Here is a 20,122-nt window from a genome sequence, read left to right as displayed (position 1 = left end):
TGTATGGTTCTAGAGAAACAGCTATCAAGCATCGGCTCCACCCCCTGGGGGTGTATGTCTACTTAAACTGAAAGATGACCAAGCTGATTGACCAGCAAGAACAAAGTTGTTGACCATATTGACCAAGCTGGATGACCAGCACGGCAAAGGGGGTTGACCTGTATGAGCAAACTGGATGACCAGCATAGCAAAAGTGGTTGGCCAGTATGAGCAAGCTAGATGACCAGCATTACTATGAGGACAAAGCTGAATGACCAGCAGGACCATAATGACCAATGTGAATGACCAGCAGGACCATAATGACCAATGTGAATGACCAGCAAGACCAAGTTGGATGGCCAGCATAACCCAGCTGGGTGACCAGCGTGACCATAAAGACCATAATGACAATGCTAGATGAGTGGTGTGAGTAAACTAGTTGAAAAACATTGATAAATTGAGCTGTAGTGTTCATCAGGTTTTATGTGGTGTGTTGCTGCACTCTAGTGGGCATTTGGTGAAACAACTTCAGTTCTTAAATTGAAAAAACACAAGGCATAAAAAGATCATATAAATAACCTATATATAGTGCAAAAGTTTTGACCTGATTAACATTCCGCCTGTAAAAAGCTTGCTGGAATGTGATTGGCTAATAGTGACCACAAAAGTGTCCATATCAAATTTTCATTTGGTGTACCATTAGTGCATGGGCCATAGATGATAATTGGCTAGGATGACCTTGATAGCTTGTATGGTTCTAGAGAAACAGCTATCGAGCATTGGCCCCGCCCCCTGGGGGTGTATGTCTACTTAAACTGACAGGGTATCTGAGAATCATGTAATGATCAAAGGACTGAAGTGGTATTAGTGTCAGGTTAAGCATTCAAAAGTTATAAGTGTTAAAGACATTTTACTGCACCATGGTAGAACTCATTTGCATATGGCGGCCATATTGTTTATAAATGTAAAGATTTTTTAAATAATTATTGAGGAGTAAGCTCTGCTGAACTGTTTGACACCAAACATGTCATGATTGGTCAAGGATCCAAGGACAAGATCTCAAAAGTAGGTTTTGCATATTATGCAAATTTAAAAAAAATTAAGCGGGTGGAGCATAAACAAGAATGACCCAGGTGGCTGACCATCATGAACAAGAAGGATAAATATGTTCAATTAAGCAAGACAAGCAAGATTGAATAAGTTCAGCAGAGCTTTAATTTAGAATAATTCACCTGTTGCTGTTTCACCAAATGACCACCAGAGCGCAGCAAGAGACCACATATAACCTGCTGGAAATCTATCACTCTATAAGTAAGACAGAACATTCCCTATGAGTGTGTTTCTATTTATTAAAAAGAGAAGAAAAGTCCGATTGGGCTCCAAATTGGTACTCATGATCAAGTGGTCTGCGTGCTCGAACCCCTAATAATCAGAACAATTACAATAGGGTTTCTAGCACTACGTGCTCGAACCCCTAATAATAATAATAATAATCAGAACAATTACAATAGGGTTTCTGGCACTATGTGCTCGAACCCCTAATAATCAGAACAATTACAATAGGGTTTCTAGCACTACGTGCTCGAACCCCTAATAATAATAATAATAATCAGAACAATTACAATAGGGTTTCTGGCACTATGTGCTCGAACCCCTAATAATCAGAACAATTACAATAGGGTTTCTAGCACTACGTGCTCGAACCCCTAACTATAATAATAATAATAATAATCAGAACAATTACAATAGGGTTTCTAGCACTGCGTGCTCTAACCCCTAATAATAATAATCAGAACAATTACAATAGGGTTTCTAGCACTACGTGCTCGAACCCCTAATGATAATCAGAACAATTACAATTGGGTTTCTAGCACTACGTGCTCGAACCCCTAATAATAATCAGAACAATTACAATAGGGTTTCTAGCACTGCGTGCTCGAACCCCTAATAATAATAATAATAATCAGAACAATTACAATAGGGTTTTTAGCACTACGTGCTCGAACCCCTAATAATCAGAACAATTACAATAGGGTTTCTAGCACTACGTGCTCGAACCCCTAATAATAATAATAATAATCAGAACAATGACAATAGGGTTTCTAGCACTGTGTGCTCGAACCCCTAATAATAATAATAATAAATATACATTTACAATTAGATCATTGTTTATTGGTTTATTTTGTATTTACAAAATCTCCATATTGCAGCATCGCTCCTTGTGTTTGTAGGCATCACAAGTTGAAGCAATCTATTTAGAGCCAGTTTCCCCCCTAACAAGTAAAATGAGACAGGCATCTACTGTCTGAAAATGTCAATTTGTATGCACCAATATACAAACCTTGCTGCATCAGTACAGATTGTATGAATTATATATTGAGTTACATATATTTTATACATTTATACAAATCTGTAAATTTGTATACATTGGTGTTAAGGATAGCAGTATGAATACAATGAAAACATGATGTAAGTAGAAAATTGAGTATATATGTATATACACACACAAAGCACTTTATAGTGCCATACTTTGTTTGTGGACTAGCATTAAGTCACAGTCCATGGAATGCAAAATACAGGATGGCATTTATGGTTAAATGTACATTTAGGCATAACTATTGAAGAACAGGGATTGAGGACTTTTATATTGAAATCACTGAGCTCCGCGGCTGGTCACATGCTTCACTTATCCTGCAGACTCTTCAGTGGTAAGTTCCTGTACATGAGGTAAGACGCACCTTGCCATTTTAAAGCTGAATTGTGTTAGCTAAATGCATTGAGGTAGTTTTAAACTGCGATATAAAATGGGTGTAGTGGTAAAATAATGTAAAATTTGTGTAGCTGCTTAAATTAACATTTGTTGAGGCGGTTTAAGCAGATGAATATTAAAAATAGCACGTGTGACTAATTAGGTCGTGAGCTGGCTATCTAGTCAATTAAATGCTAATCGAATTCCCAGTCATATTAAGTTATTTACACGCAAACTGTCGTGTTAGCAGTCGTCTTTCATGTCTTGGGTAGGTAGTTAATTAGTTAACTATGTAGCTAGGAACTATTAAAGCACATGCATTCAACCAACATAGTGTATGAAAGTCAACAGAATTCATCTACTGTCTCTTAACTAAGCTGAAGTTGGCGTTTTATTTGCCAGTGTCTTATTCAGATTTTCCGGTCCACCTTAAAAAGTCGAAGTACCAATTATTCACCAGTAGAGAGCAGGGTTGAGCCGAGCAAAACGAGTTTGGCATAAACATTTACAATAGATTGCCTGTTCTGGGTATTTCCAGTTTCCCTAACTCCAGATTAAAAAATAGTCTGTTGACTCTGACACCACATTATGAAAATAGAACTAATAGACTGTGAATTGCCTAAAAATACAAAAATATTACTGTACAGTTTTTTTTATTATGACCCCTCTGAACTTGGCATTTGAGAAGAGTAAAGGAGAATAAATGGCCTGTTCTGCATATTCCCAGATGCCCTAACTCCAGATTGTCAAATAGTCTGTTGAATGTGACACAAAATTATGAAAATATACCTATTAGACTGTGAGGAGCCTAAATAACTAAAAATATTACTGTACAGTTTTTTTTATTATGACCCTCTGAACTTGGCATTTGAGAAGAATAAATTGCCTGTTTTCCATATTTCCAGATGACTTAAATCCAGATTGTTAAATATTCTGTTGAACTCGACACTACATTATGAAAATAGAACTATTATACTGTGAATAGCCTAAAGAGATCAAAATATTACTGTATAGTTTTTTTTTATTATGACACTCTGAACTTGGCATTTGAGAAGATTAAAGAAGAATAAATGGCCTTTTCTGCATATTCCCAGATGCCCTAAATCCAGATTGTTAAATAGTCTACTGAATCCAACACCACATTATGAAAATGTACCTATTAAACTGTGAGGAGCTTAAATAACTGAAAATATTAATGTACAGTTTTTTTTATTATGACCCTCTGAATTTGGCATTTGAGAAGATTAAAGAAGAATAAATTGCCTGTTCTGCATATTTCCAGTTGCCCTAACTCCAGATTAAAATAGTCTGTTGAATTTGACAGCACATTATGAAAATAGAACTAATAGACTGTGAATAGCCTAAAAATATAAAAAATATTACTGTACAGTTTTTTTTTATTATGACCCTCTGAACTTGGCATTTGAGAAGATGTCAGTAGAATAAATTGCCTGTTCTGCATATTTCCAGATGTCCTAAATCCAGATTCTCAAATAGTCTGTTAAATTTGACACAAAATCATGAAAACATACCTATTAGACTGTGATTAGCCTAAAGAGCTAAAAAGTATTACTGTAAAGTTTTTTTATTATGACCCTCTGAACTGGCATTTCAGAAGATGTCAGTAGAATCAATTGCCTGTTCTGCATATTTCCAGTTGCCCTAACTCCAGATTAAAAAAAATAGTCTGTTGAATTTGACACCACATTATGAAAATAGAACTAATAGACTGTGTATAGCCTAAAAATTATAAAAATATTACTGTACCGTTTTTTTTATTATGACCCTCTGAACTTGGCATTTAAGATGTCAGTTGAATAAATTGCCTGTTCTGCATAATTCCAGTTGCCCTAAATCCAGATTGTTTAATAGTCTGTTGAATTTGACACAAAACTATCAAAATAGAATATTTAGACTATGAATAGCTTAAAGAACTAGAAATATTACTGTACAATGTTTTTGTTATGACACTGAACTTAGCACTTAAGCAATATTGAATAAGAACAAATGGCCTGTTTTGCATGATTCCTTTTTACCTAGGGGACTCCAGATTATCAAATAGTCTGTTGAATTTGAGACAACATTATGACAATATAACTATTATACTGTGAATTGCCTAAAGAACTAGAAATATTACTGTACCATTTTATATTATGACCCTCTGAACTCTGGATTTGAGAACATTCATTGACAATGAACAGACTGTTCTGCATATTTCCAGTTGATCTTACTTCACATTATCAGTTTGTTTTTGAAATTCAAGCTTATTTCCCACTTCTATATAACAATATTTCATGCAAGTGTGTGTCATATTTGAATCCTTACCTATTACAAAATTGTTAGCATTGTAATACTACCACGCACAAAGTACTCTGCGAAGCATGCACAAAAAAAAGGTGTTATAGACAACTTTCAAAATATTTCACACTTTTTAGTGCTTTGGTAAGCTACACTATGAGTAATTGTATATTGTATTCTTACTTATCACTAAAACTATGTGACATTTTTAATTTTAGACCAAAAAAGTTTGAGTATGCACAAAGAAATGACATCAATATTCAATATTCGCTTTTACGCTTATTTCGCATTTTGGCCAAAAAGTTCCATTTTGGTAGATTTGCAGTGGTCTGATACTCATTCCATTTCAATATGATCCCTTGCACAGTGCTCATTGAGTTTGTTTAAAGCTTGGGAAATCTTTTTGTATTCAAATTCAGCTTTAAACGTCTCCACTACAGTATCTCAGACCTGCCTGGTTTGTTCCTTGGTCTTGTAGTTTGCTGCACTAAAAGTAAAGGGGCTGAAAAATGTTGCACGCTTCACCTTTCAGTTATTTATTTCTACAAAAGTTTAAAATAGCCAGTAATTTTCATTCCACTTCACAATTGTGTCCCACTTGTTGTTGATTCTTCACAAAAAAATTACAATTTCATATCTTTGTTTGAAGCCTGAAATATATTATTTTTTCAGTTTTCACTTGCATGAAATATAGTTATATAGAGGTGAGAAATAAGCATGCATTTTAACGGACTGATAATGTGGAATAAGAGCAACTAGAAACATGTAGAACAGGCAATTTATTCTACTTCAATATTGTTTTAAGTGCTAAGATCAGAGAGTCATAATAAAAAGGTACAGTAATATTTCTAGTTCTTTAGGCTATTCACAGACTAATAGTTCTATTTTCATAAATTGGTGTCGAATTCAACAGAATATTTGGTAATCTGGAGTTAGGGCAACTGGAAATATGCAGAACAGGCAATTTATTCTCCATTAATCTTCTCAAATGCCAAGTTCATTGGGTCATAATAAAACAAATGTACAGTAATATTTTTATCTCTTTAGGCTATTCAAAGAATAATAGTTCTATTTTCATAATGTGGTGTTGAATTCAACAGACTATTTGATAATCTGGAGTTAGGGTGACTGAAAATATGCAGAACAGGCAATTTATTCTCCTTTAATCTTCACAAATGCCAAGTTCAGAGGGTCATAATAAAAAAAAACTGTACAGTAATATTTTTAGTTATTAAGGCAAATCACAGGCTAAAAGGTATATTTTCATAATTGTGTGTCAAATTTAACAGACTATTTCACAATCTGGATTTAGGACATCTGGGAATATGCAGAACAGGCAATTCATTCAACTGACATCTTCTTAAATGCCAAGTTCAGAGGGTCATAATAAAAAAAACGGTACAGTAATATTTTTATTCATTAAGGCTAACCACAGTCTAATAGGTATGTTTTCATAATGTGGTGTCGAGTTGGACAGACTATTTGACAATCTGGAGTTAGGGTAACTGGAAATATGCAGAACAGGCAATTTATTCTCCTTTAATCTTCTGAAATGCCAAGTTCAGAGGGTCATAATAAAAACTGTACAGTAATATTTTTAGTTATTAAAGCTGTTTACAGTATAATAGGTATGTTTTCATAATGTGGTGTCGAATTCAACAGACTATTTGATAATCTGGAGTTAATGCAACTGGGAATATGCAGAACAGACTACTTATTCTACTGACATCTACTCAAATGCCAAGTTCAGAGGGTCATAATAAAAAAGCTGTACAGTAATATTTTTATCTCTTTAGTCTATACATAGAATAGTTCTATTTTCATAATGTGGTGTCAAATTCAACTGACTATTTGATAATCTGGAGTTAGGGCAACTGGAAATACCCAGAACAGGCAATGTATTCTCAATGTTTATGCCCTAAATGCCAAATTCGTTTTGCTTGGCTCAACTCTGCTCTCTACTGGCGAATATTTGTTATTTCGACGTTTTAAGGTGGACCGGAAAATCGGAATAAGACACTGGCTAATAAGACGCTAACTTCAACTTCGTTGTCTCTTAAAGTCTTCACGCTGTGTTAGCAGTGCATGTACTAACTGACTAACTTTAGCTTAGCGATTAGCACTAGCTAGCAAAAAGCATTAACTATCGCTTTACTGCATTCATACACGTGGATAAACATTTTCAGAACTCCCACTGGTTATTTATTTCCCTAATTTCTCTTGTAAAACATTTAAACCTAAACACAGCATAGTATCGGATGTTAGGTAAACTAGCTTAGCTTAACATAGATAGCTAGAAAACTGACACTTGGTGCTAAATCTGGATATCTATAAAGAGATTCCGACTGTGGAAGAATCGTTATGTCAGTGAATCATATGTAAAGATTAAAATACCCTGTGGGGTGAATTCGGCAAACCTAAATGAGTTTCTCTGTTTATTTATAGTATTTTACATTTGTATCTGGTAATATAAAATTGACTGTATTTTTATGAATATATATATATATATATATATATATATATATATATATATATATATATATATATATATATATATATATATATATATATGTGTGTGTGTGTGTCTGTCCAGAAGATTTTTTTTTATACTATGCTGATTTAGCTAGCCTGGTGAATCAGCATGGATTATTAGCTTTTTGATTTCCGTGACCATCTAAAACCAATTACCAGGAAGTGATGGTCTTTAGCTGGGTTTTCTGAAAGCATAATGCAGATTTATTTGTGTAAATAACCTCATTTGGGCAGGTCATTGACTAATAAACTGACAGTAGAAAATTAATGTGAACACTAGGTGGCAGTGTTATACCGTGTTTTCAGCTTGGCTAATTATTAAAAGCTTTGCACAAGTGGTGTTTTCACAGGTTACAGTTTGTATAGGGTTTCATACATGGTGTTCAGATATCATATGATGAGTTATTGATGAAATATTTAATTAATGCTAGTTGGTTGTATGTTAAAATATATTATAATATTCAAATTGTCTAGGCCTATTAATAAGCAACATAGTTGTTTACTTTATTATGTTTATTTGGCATGTGTAATTTGTGTTTTAGTTTGGAGCTGTGGGGCTAACTAATTCACATTAAATTATCAGTAATTCTTTTTATAAGAAGAAAACTTGAACCCAAGTCAACTAGGTGTGAGTGAGGACATTTCATTGGAATTAACAATTATATTTGTGTATACAAGTGTTGAAAATGGTTGAATTTAAACAGAAATTGGTATATTTTGATACATATTAAATCATTAATAAAAATGTTACAGTAAGAATGGAAACACACGGTCTTGAAATGTACCTTTTAAGTAATATAAGAAGCATTGTAGGGAAATACTTAATTAAATATTGTCTGATGTGTATTGCAACTTTTACAAACTGTGTACGGTTATCAAAATGTGTAGGTTTCCAATCTTGTCACTAACTCCATTCTCTTTGTGTTTTCGGAAACTCCCTACTGGTGAAAAGGAGTATTGGAGAGGAAACAGTTGTCGAAGGTTTGTTTTTAATATGTAATCTCAACTTTGTAGGGAATTATATGTACAAGCAAATATTTTGGTTGTGAAGTGTGGCATTTGGGTGTGGCATGTACACACAATATTGGCATCAAAAATCACTGATAAAATGAAACACATGCTGACATGCATGTGCATCACTGCATGTTCCTTGACAGAACCCAGCAAGATGTTTGTGTTGTGGGATTAGCAAATAAGCAACAGCAGAAATGCTATTGCGAAATTTACAACACCTGTAGCAGAGACAATACATGAAGTTAAGAATTTAAAGTAAAACAACACCAAACATAGAACACACACAACATTTGTCTCATCAATAATTGATAATTTAGTTATGTAGTCAACAAAGCTGGTTTAGTGAATTGGTTGCTACATGTAACCAATTAAACTGAATTTGTGTTGACTAGGTTTTATGTATAGCAATTATTGGATGAAAATATACAGTTGTGTTGTCCACTGATGAACACAAATGTTGCTGTATTCTCTGGGTTGATGGTTATTTAACTTAGTGTAAAATGAAAAACTGTCAGATTAATTGAGATCACCAGCATACAGCATTTACCATCAATCTTGTTCCAGTCAGACAGGGATTTTTAGAGTTTGTTCCACAAATTTATACACCATTTTTGGAACTAGGATTCTAGTGGAACGTGTGGTGTGTGTGATACAAATCATTGTGAAACCTGTTGTCACTTGTACACAAAATGTAGTGCTTTCATTACATAGTAGTAGTAAAATAAATATAATCTGTAGTTGGATTTATTTATGGCAATGCTTCATGTGCAGTACTGGAGGACTTACAACAGCTGATGAGTGGTGAGGTTGACACAATTTCAACTTGTGTACTTCTGTGCCAAAGAAGGAGCTAGAAGGATGTGTTAGTTAAAGCCTGTTATATGAACAAAAACTAAAATATACAGTGTTTACTTGAAAGCAGTAAAGTAGAAATGAATCTGGTTTTTGTTATATAGTATCAAAATTATCACACCACACAAATTATTTAGTGTTTGTTGTATGTGTACAAATTTACTCATGAGTGGACACTTCATAATAACTTTTTTTGTTTGGAATAAATACATAGGAATGTCTCAAATAAATAAATGTAATAAATGTAATGTTAGTTTAAGATCCGTTTACACCACTGATAATTAGAATAGTATAATACAATTGCACTTAAAAAGAACAATGAACTTATAATATACAGTGTTTACATTAAAACAGGAAACAAAATGTTATGTACTGTCAAAATGATCATACTACAATGTTTTTATTCTTATTTCTTGTGTATGTAATATTTTATTAATGAGTAGACACTTCATAACTATTTTTCTTTGGATGAAATATTGTCTAAAAAATAAAGAACTGTAATTATTATTTTCAGTTTAAAATCTATTTACACTTATAATTAGAATATAATAATATTATGCAAATGCAGTTTAAATTAATGTACACATTGGAACTGATTATAACATGGTTAACTTTCGTAATTAACATAAATTAAATCTTATAAAAAATTAAACAATCAACATCTTAGCTCGTTTAGATGAATGTACTCTGCATGATAAGAGTCACAGAATGTGACATATTTCAGTGAATCAAAATTAATAAGCTTATGGACATTTTACACATAAACTGTACAATATTTTGTATTACCCATGAGTTTTGAGTCTAGTATGTCACAAGCTGAATAAATGGGTTGTATCATTAGAGTAAGTGGTTAAAGCTGTGAAGTGATGCGTAATGTTTTGCATTATGGTTAAATTTGAAGTTTTAGTAATGAATGTGGTGAAACATTGGTATACCACATACAACATGTATAGTATATTATAATACTGTTTTTTGTTTGTTTTGTTTGCAGATGCCGCCCAGCAAAGCATCCCGGAGGTCAGCTGCTGCGAAGAAGAGGATGGCAGACAGGGCTGTGGCTAAGACTGACGGGGTTACTTCTTCATCCCCTGACAAAAAAGATCTGACTGACTCTGTTCCTGCAAGCCACAGCCCACCTGTGGGCCAAGCAGCAGCTGACACTTCTTTACCTCTGACTGACGGGGTTACGTCTTCATCCCCTGACAAAAAAGACCTGACTGACGGGGTTACGCTTTTTCCCCATTATGAAAAACGCTCTAACACTGACCCAAAAGCCAATCTCTCAAGCAATGTCACAAGCAATGTCACAAGCAATGTCACAAGCAATGTCACAAGCAATGTCACAAGCAATGTCTCAAGCAATGTCTCAAGCAATGTCTCAAGCAATGTCACAAGCAATGTCTCAAGCAATGTCTCAAGCAATGTCTCAAGCAATGTCTCAAGCAATGTCTCAGTCAACCTCTCTGCAAAACTCTCTGCAGCTCTCTCTACCAATCTCTCTGCCACTCAAAATTGTATGTCTTCACATGTTTGTGCTGTTTATCCTCAGGCCCAGAGACTGACTGGTTCTTTTCATCAAGCACACTCACGGTTTGGCATTAACAGTAATAAACAGTGTGTTGCTAACAGTGTAACTGCAGTTATGACTAGTAGAATAAAGAATGTGCTGACATGGACAACACAAGACCTGGATGCAGTCCTGCTTGATGGAGATCAGTTCTACACTCACATTAGAGATGCTGGCAGGATTCATGATGCTTCAGGATACCTCTTTGTACAAGATTTGCCTACAGAATATGCACTACATGGTCATAGGTTTGAACTGAATTTCAGTGATGAAATGTTTACAGGACTGTTTGGTGTTACTGAATATGGAGATATGCAGAATGTGTACATGTCACATGATGAAGCCATTGTAAGAGTGCTATCTCAGTTTGATGCTTGTCTGTTTACTGTGAAAGTCAATACATGTGCTATCATCAAACAGGACTCGTGGTACGTCATTATTGACTCGCATGCGAGAAACACACACGGTGCAGTAGATGGTTCAGGTAAAAGCTTACTAGCTTATTATGCTAACTTGGAGTCACTTCTCAACCACGTCACAATCCTGGGTCTGTCATTGCAAGCAGAAGGTGAGCCGTTTGAAGTAACTGGTGTTGTAGTGGTTTCAAATTACATGGGGCAGCAGACTTCTGAAGCACACACGCAGGTAACTGAGGGTGTAAATGTGAGGAATGAACTGAAAGATGCTGCAGATAAAATGAACACTGTGAAAGACAGGGTAAGCAACAGGCTGCTCTATAGTGAAGCTGTAAAAGCTAAACATGTGTGCAAAATTCAACGTCTGAAAGCAAATAGTGAACCGCAGGTTACAGCAGAAAGGAAAGCTAAACATGTGACAAGTTCAGCCAATCAGGTTCTCACAAGTGACTCTGATGTCATGTTTATGAGCGAGACTCCAAGCGAAAGCTTTCAGTATGGTCCAATAACAGTTCAGCAACAAAAAAACCTGTGTCTGAAACTCAATGTTGTGTACAGTGAATCCCCACAGAAACAACAGAGTGAACTGGTTTCAGTAGGAGAACCCTGTGAAACGCAGAGGATAACAGGTGACGGGAACTGCTTCTTCCGATGTCTGGCGTTTTCAATCAGTGGGATTGAAACGGAGCACTTAAAAATCAGACGTGCTGTTGTGAGACACATGGAAAAAAATGAGGCTCAGTATGTTAATCATCTCAGGCAAGGGTACAGCTCTCTTTCAGATTATATCAGTAGCAGCAGAATAAAATATACTGGAACATGGGCCACAGAGGTTGAAATTCAAGCTGCTGCAGATCTACTTGAAGTAGATATTTTCACATACACTAACAGTAAGTGGTTGAAGTACAGTACGCACTACGACTCAGGTGCTCGCAGCCATCAACAGTCTGGAATTTATCTGAAACACTGCAATCAGTCCCATTATGAAGTGGTAATTTGCATGAAAGTAAGAGATGGTGTGTGTTCTGGACTGTGTTCAGCGTTCTGCAGGAACCTACAACCTGAAACTGCATCAAGCCATCGCAAACTTCAAAGTATGAAAAGACAGTATGAAACAAATGAACAAAACAAAGAGGACAAAGTTAGAAAAATTCTGACAAAGTACCATGAAAATGAGGATTTTCGGAATTGTGTTAAAAAAAGAGCAGTTGAGCAATATTCATGCAGTGACCAATACAGGCAATACAAAAAATCTGAAAGTGTCAAAAAATATTCTGAAAATGAAGATTACAGGAATCACCTTAAAAAAACAAGTAAACGTAAATATGCCACAGATCACGAATACAGAGAATATAAAAAAGCTTCACGTATAATCAAATACAATACAGACGAGGAACGTAGGGAACATGAAAAACGTTCCAGTGTGCTGAGGTATAAAACGGATGAGGAACACAGAGAAAGTGTAAAAACAAACAGTGTTATGAAATATAGAACAGATGAGGAACACAGAGAAATTGTAAAAATGAACAGTGTTATGAAATATAGAACAGATGAGGAACACAGAGAAATTGTAAAAATGAACAGTGTTATGAAATATAGAACAGATGAGGAACACAGAGAAATTGTAAAAATGAACAGTGTTATGAAATATAGAACAGATGAGGAACACAGAGAAATTGTAAAAATGAACAGTGTTATGAAATATAGAACAGATGAGGAACACAGAGAAATTGTAAAAATGAACAGTGTTATGAAATATAGAACAGATGAGGAACACAGAGAAATTGTAAAAACGAACAGTGTTATGAAATATAGAACAGATGAGGAACACAGAGAAATTGTAAAAACGAACAGTGTTATGAAATATAGAACAGATGAGGAACACAGAGAAATTGTAAAAACGAACAGTGTTATGAAATATAGAACAGATGAGGAACACAGAGAAATTGTAAAAACGAACAGTGTTATGAAATATAGAACAGATGAGGAACACAGAAAAATTGTAAAAACGAACAGTGTTATGAAATATAGAACAGATGAGGAACACAGAGAAATTGTAAAAACGAACAGTGTTATGAAATATAGAACAGATGAGGAACACAGAGAAATTGTAAAAACGAACAGTGTTATGAAATATAGAACAGATGAGGAACACAGAGAAATTGTAAAAACGAACAGTGTTATGAAATATAGAACAGATGAGGAACACAGAGAAATTGTAAAAACGAACAGTGTTATGAAATATAGAACAGATGAGGAACACAGAGAAATTGTAAAAATGAACAGTGTTATGAAATATAGAACAGATGAGGAACACAGAGAGCATGTAAAGCAGATTTCCATTTTAAAATACAAAACAGACAGCTCATTTGCTCAGGTTGTGAAAAACAAAAACATAGAGAGAAGACACACAAATAAAAACAAAAGAAAAGACATTGAGTATGTAATTGAACAGTTCAAAAACAAAATAAGCACAGGTCCAGAATACGTGTGTGCGGTTTGTCACAGAGCTCTGTTCAAACACCAAGTCATACGATGTCGAAAACATGAATATTTGAAAAAAGATCCAGCAGTTGCATGTATAGCGGAAAGGTGTGTCACTGAGGATTATTTGCATATTTGCAATGAGAGCTGTGATGTACATTGTGCCATTAAAACTGGTCCAGCTGGTTCTCTTTGGGTTTGTTATACTTGTCACAGAAAGATTTGTAATGCAAAAATGCCAGAACAGAGTGTTGTGAATAATCTTTCATTGGATCCAGTCCCTCATGAATTGCAAACATTAAATTCATTGGAATGTCATTTGATTGCTATGCATATACCATTCATGAAGATTGTGCCACTGCCAAAAGGATCACAGAGCTCTGTCGTAGGCCCAATAACCTGTGTGCCATCAAATGTAGCTGATGCAGCTGAGCTATTACCAAGATCAGAAAATGCTGATCTCATGATCCGTGTGAAATTGAAAAGAAAGTTGACATACAAGGGGCATTATAAGTATGAATTTGTCCACCCAGAGAAAATTCAAAATGCACTGATGTACCTCAAAAACCATAACAAATTCTACAGTGATGTTAAATTCAACAATGATTGGATTAATCCACTGAGCAACACTGCAGAAGCAGATGAGTGTGATGACCAAAGTGAACAAGCTGGTAATGAGGAACACACTGAGCATACCAATGAGGATGAGAACATTGATGAAACTCTTCTTGACCGACAACAGCATGGCATGTTTATGGATACTTGTTTACAACCTGTTGATGTAGCACAAGAGGTTCTGGATCAGCATTTTGATGGAATCATGTCTGTAGCACCTGCAGAAGGAAATAGTCCAGTCAGGCTATTAACTGATGAGTCAAACGAGGCCAAATGCTTCCCAGTTCTGTTCCCTAAAGGCACAGGTACTTTTCATGAGACAAGACCAGAAAGGCTGACATTATGTCAATATTTAAACTCAAGAATACTCAATGCAGATGGAAGATTTGCTAAAAACTTGGACTTTATCTTTTATGGCCAGTATTTGTCAGACCTAAATCAGGTTGTATCAAATGTATCAATCGCATTGAGAAAAGGACATTCCACACAGAAATCAGAAGTTACTTCAGAAATGTTGACAAACCATGAATCCTTACGACGCATTTTACATTTTGATGAAGGCTATAAATTCTTAAAACCTATCAGAGGTACTCCAGTGTTCTGGCAAAGCGTGCAGAAAGATTTGTTTGCAATGGTCAGACAACTAGGAATTCCAACCTGGTTTGCTTCGTTTTCCTCTGCTGACCTCCGGTGGCCAGAACTCATGCAAACAATCCTGAAACAAGAAGGAAAACATGTATCAGCTGATGAGCTTGATTGGTCAGAGAGATGTCACCTGCTGAAAAGTAACCCTGTGACTGCTGCTAGAATGTTTGACCATCGATTTCACTGTTTCCTTAAAGATGTCATCATGTCTGAAGCCAAACCAATTGGAGAGATCACTGATTTTTTCATGAGAGTTGAGTTCCAGAATCGTGGTTCACCTCACACTCATTGTCTTTTCTGGGTAAAAGATGCTCCACAGATAGACAGAGATGATGATGTGCGTGTTTGTCAGTTTATTAATCAGTATGTCACATGTGAATTGCCTTCAGATGAGGACAGAGAAATGCATGACATAGTGTCACAAGTTCAGATGCACAGCAAGAGACACTCAAAAACATGCAAAAAAAAGGGAACGACATGCAGATTTAACTTTCCACGTCCTCCAAGTAACAGAACATTTATTACACGATGTAAGACTGAAGAACATAAAAATGAAAATAATGATGAAAATGAAAAAGCTAGCAAATCCACAAAGACGATGGAAGTAGAATTAGCAAGTACAATATTAAAAGGAGTCAGAAATGCTTTATTAAATACTGAGGCCACATTTGACTCTGTTGACTCTTTATTTGCTTCCCTTGATATAAATCAAGAAATCTTTGAAGCAGCATATCAAACAATGACCAAGAAAACCAGTGTTGTGTTGAAGAGGAAACCATGTGATGTTTGGGTGAATCAGTATAACACACATCTTCTGAAAGCATGGAATGCAAATATGGACATACAGTTTGTAGTCGATGCATATTCCTGTATTGTTTATATCATCTCATACATATCAAAAGCAGAGAGAGAAATGGGGCTGTTGTTGTCACATGCACAAAAAGAAGCGTCAGAGCAAGGCAATCTTGATGCTAAACAAGCTATGCGCAAACTTGGCAGTGTTTTCTTGCATAATCGTGAAGTTTCAGCTCAAGAAAGTGTGTATCGTCTTACGAATATGAAATTAAAACAGGCATCTCGCAAAGTGCAATTTGTTCCAACTGGTGACACAATCAGAATGAGTCTTCCACTAAATGTCATACAGAGGAAAGCTCAGTGCGGCGATGATGACGGTGACAATATTTGGATGTATAGCATTTCTGACAGATATAAGAACAGACCTAAAAGCAAGGAATTTGAAGAAATGTGTTTGGCAAGGTTTGCATCAGAATATAGAATATTGTCTAAATCGGAACATTCATCCAGTGACAGCATCAAACTTTTGAAAGGATCAGGATTTGCCAAGAAAAGGTCACGAACAGAAGCTGCTGTGATTCGATATGCCCGTTTCTCACCAACAAAAAATCCAGAGAAATATCATGAAAGCATTTTAGAGTTGTTTTTGCCTCACTACCTCAAATCACAACTAAAACCATCCACTTTCCAGACATATCAAGAGTTTTATGAAACTGGGTCTGTGAAATATTCTGATAATGAACTTGTCTCAGTGAAAGTCACAGTAGACACAAATATGGCCATGTTTGAAAAAGAGAGTGACTCCATAGACAAAGCTCAGGAAGACCTAGATGCACATGGTCCAATGGAAGATGCATGGGCACAACTTTGTCCAGAGACTGAGCGTGAACGTTTAGAATGCATTGAGCAGAAACAGAAGGAAACTCCAGAAATAACTGAAAACAATGACATTATACCTGACCTTTTTCCCAAGGAAATCTATTCATTACAGGATAATTCTCATAACATGCCAAAGGAAGAAGCCATGGCTCTACTACGTTCAATGAATGAGACACAGTCCCAGATATTTTATAAAATCCGACACTGGTGTTTACAAAAGGCACGTGGTGACACTCCAGAACCCTTTCATGTGTTTATATCAGGCCCTGGAGGTGTAGGGAAATCTATGCTGATTAAAGCAATACATTATGAAGCACATCGTATCCTATCTCGCTTATCAAATAATCCTGATGACACACGTGTGTTACTGACAGCTCCAACTGGTGTAAGTGCTTATAACATTAATGCTGCAACAATACATACTTCTTTAGCTATTGGTACAGATGTAAAGCTACCATATCAACCACTGGGAGATGAGAAAATTAATTCTCTGAGAACAAAGTTGGGAAACCTGGATATATTAATTATTGATGAAATTTCAATGGTTGATCACAAACTCCTTGCATATGTTCATGGCAGACTGAGGCAGATCAAACAAACTGGAGATTATTCACCTTTTGGAAAGGTTTCTATCATCGCAGTTGGAGACTTTTATCAGCTCAATCCAGTTAAGGGTAAAGCTTTATATGCTGATCATGTGGGAATGAATCTGTGGCAAGACCATTTTGCTTTGGCTGAGTTGAGTCAGATAATGAGACAGAAAGATGTGGAATTCGCACAGTTGCTCAATCGATTAAGGAAACGACAGAAGTCTCATCCATTGCTGGAAAAAGATATAAGTATGCTGAAACAGTGTGAAACTGGTGAAGAACACATGACTTCCAATTTGCATATTTATGCCACAAATAATGAAGTTGATGACCACAATAGAGAAATGCTTCACAAGACATGCAAAGATACTATAGTTATTCGAGCACAAGATTATGAGAGAGACCCGAAAACTGGACACTTTCAAAAAGTAAAGGGCCACCACAGCAATGTTTGCAAGACATGTCTTTCACGATCACTTCACATTGCGGTTAATGCAAGAGTCATGCTCCTTAAAAACATTGATGTTTCAGATGGACTTGTGAATGGTGCTTTTGGTACAGTTAGTGATATACATTTTAATCCTGGAGAAGATTTCCCATCAAAAGTATATGTGACATTTGACAATGAAAGAGCTGGTAGAGGCTTACGAGCAAAACGGCCTTCCTTAAAACCAGGACTGGAAAAGGCTACACCAATTGAACCAGAAGAAGAGAGAGTCACAAGAAGTGGTGGCATACGACGACAGTTTCCCCTGAAATTATCTTGGGCTTGCACTATTCACAAAGTACAAGGTCTAACTGTGGATAAAGCTGTTGTGTCACTTAAAAAGATATTTGCACCTGGACAAGCATATGTGGCATTAAGTCGTGTGACTTCTCTGGAAGGTCTCATTATAGAAGATTTCAAGGAAACAGCTATTTATGCAAAACCTGATATAGAAAGTTTCATGCAAACTATGCCCGCATTTGTGGAGCCACTTAGAGAAACACATCTGTCATCATTATCATGTAAAGTACTTCTGCACAATGTTCAAGGGTTGTCATGTCACCTGGAAGACATAAAACAAGACAAAAGGTATATGGAAGCTGATATTATTTGCATGACAGAAACATGGATACAGTCAAGTCATACTGAAAATGATCTACAAATAAGTGGATTTTCATTCTGCAACAGCCCAAGGTCTGTTTCATATGACAAAAGTGAGGAACTCTTTGCTAAGTTGCAAGAAAAAGAACATGGTGGTGTTGGTGTGTATTACAAAACACAGATCAACTGTAGTTTTGTTGATTTACCCTGTATGAACATAGAGTGCATGCAGTTTACTATTCCCCACCTGAACTCAACAGCTGCAATTGTGTATAGACCACCTTCATACAGTTTAAAAGCATTTGTTAACAAGCTGTCAAATGTAATCAGTGTCATTGACACGTTTGCAGGAGGAAAAATTATTATGGGTGACTTCAATGAAAACCTTTTTGTGTCCAATACAGTGAGTGAAATGATGCAGCATAATGGCTTCACTCAAATTGTGAAAGATGCAACCACTGAAAATGGCACTTTAATTGATCATATCTATATTAAAGACATTGCAATTGAGAGTATATGTGTTTCTGTAATGCCTACTTATTTCAGCTATCATGAATGTGTTGTCTTAAATTTCTCGTATTAAAGGTTAGGTAATGACTAGTATATGGAGAGCAGTCCCATAAGATTCGTCCACCACCTGGGGGGTGGGGGTGGGGGAGACAGGGGTATGACAAAAAGCTGGACGGCCCCTGTGGGAAGTGGGTATAGGCTAGAGCTGAGGTGCCCTATTAACTGGTTTACAGCATACTGTATTTTTCGCACTATAAGGCGCACTTTCAACAAATATTAAGGTGCACCGGATTATAAGGTGCATTATGTGACACTGGTAAGAAACAGTGTAAAAAAAAACATGTTTTCCTTCTAATTCAGAGCAACTAACCTAACCAAACAAAACTAATTCTTACAACAGCAAAAAATCTGAAGAGTCAGATAAGTTAAACAAGTGCTGGACGCTATTCTACACACAATTCTCCCCTGAAAACTGTTTATTTGGGTGAGTAAAGCACTTCTGTTTTTTTTTACAGTAAGCTTAGATTTCCAGACTTCCCCAGGAACCCTGCGTGTTCTATTAAACCAGGGAGATATTACCTACCTCTTCATCTCATGTAGCTTGTTTTAACATTGTAAAGGCTCTGGCTACAGGCCAATATACTCGCCTCTGAACGGGCAAAAAGCTAAAGTTTACCGCAGTTAGCACCTAATGCTAATACTGCTGGATAACTAAACTGAAACTCCTGTATAATGCTGTATTCAGCAGAGTGGCTTCACTGCTTCTTAATACTTGAATGGTAAAATTCATACATAAGGAGCACTGGATTTGTAAGTGCGCCTTATAGTGCGAAAAATATGGTACTTAATATTACTTTAATTATGTAGTTTGCCCTAAAACTTGCAGAGGGTTGCTTGAACACACAAAATGTGTATATTGTTACATGTACTGCGTCGATTTCTAAAAATCATTTGCTGGCAATCACTATAGGGCACCTCAGCTCTATTTTGTTTTTATTTATTTTATTTTTTTGAGATAGAGCTTTGTGCAAGATATATTTAATATTACAAATTATGCATGTCTTAAAATTTTATTTGTTTATAATATGTAAATGTATGTTATGTAATATA

At 35.8% G+C, this 20,122-nt stretch overlaps 1 protein-coding gene across 1 annotated transcript; it reads left to right on the top strand.

Annotated features, from left to right (window-relative positions):
• Positions 1–2,655: 2,655 nt before the first annotated feature.
• On the top strand, positions 2,656–19,125 carry LOC125804720 (uncharacterized). The gene is made up of 4 exons (XM_049484013.1): positions 2,656–2,706; positions 8,511–8,539; positions 10,416–12,036; positions 13,768–19,125. Exons 3-4 carry the CDS (start codon positions 10,416–10,418, stop codon positions 19,083–19,085), a joined length of 6,939 nt encoding a protein of 2,312 aa, XP_049339970.1. The 5' UTR covers positions 2,656–2,706; positions 8,511–8,539; the 3' UTR covers positions 19,086–19,125.
• The last annotated feature ends 997 nt before the right edge of the window (positions 19,126–20,122 follow it).

Source organism: Astyanax mexicanus, chromosome 10 (assembly GCF_023375975.1).
Source record: "Astyanax mexicanus isolate ESR-SI-001 chromosome 10, AstMex3_surface, whole genome shotgun sequence".
Classification (NCBI taxonomy): Eukaryota; Metazoa; Chordata; class Actinopteri; order Characiformes; family Acestrorhamphidae; genus Astyanax; species Astyanax mexicanus.
The sequence above is the reverse complement of the archived record's forward strand: the minus strand, read 5'-3'. Positions and strand labels throughout refer to the sequence as shown.

Excerpts from the sequence above, each read along its gene's own strand:
- LOC125804720 (XM_049484013.1), top strand. The coding sequence starts at position 10,416 with ATGCCGCCCAGCAAAGCATCCCGGAGGTCAGCTGCTGCGAAGAAGAGG. Across the intron at positions 12,037-13,767 it reads TGAAACGCAGAGGATAACAG|ACAGCTCATTTGCTCAGGTT; the intron begins GTGACGGGAACT and ends AATACAAAACAG.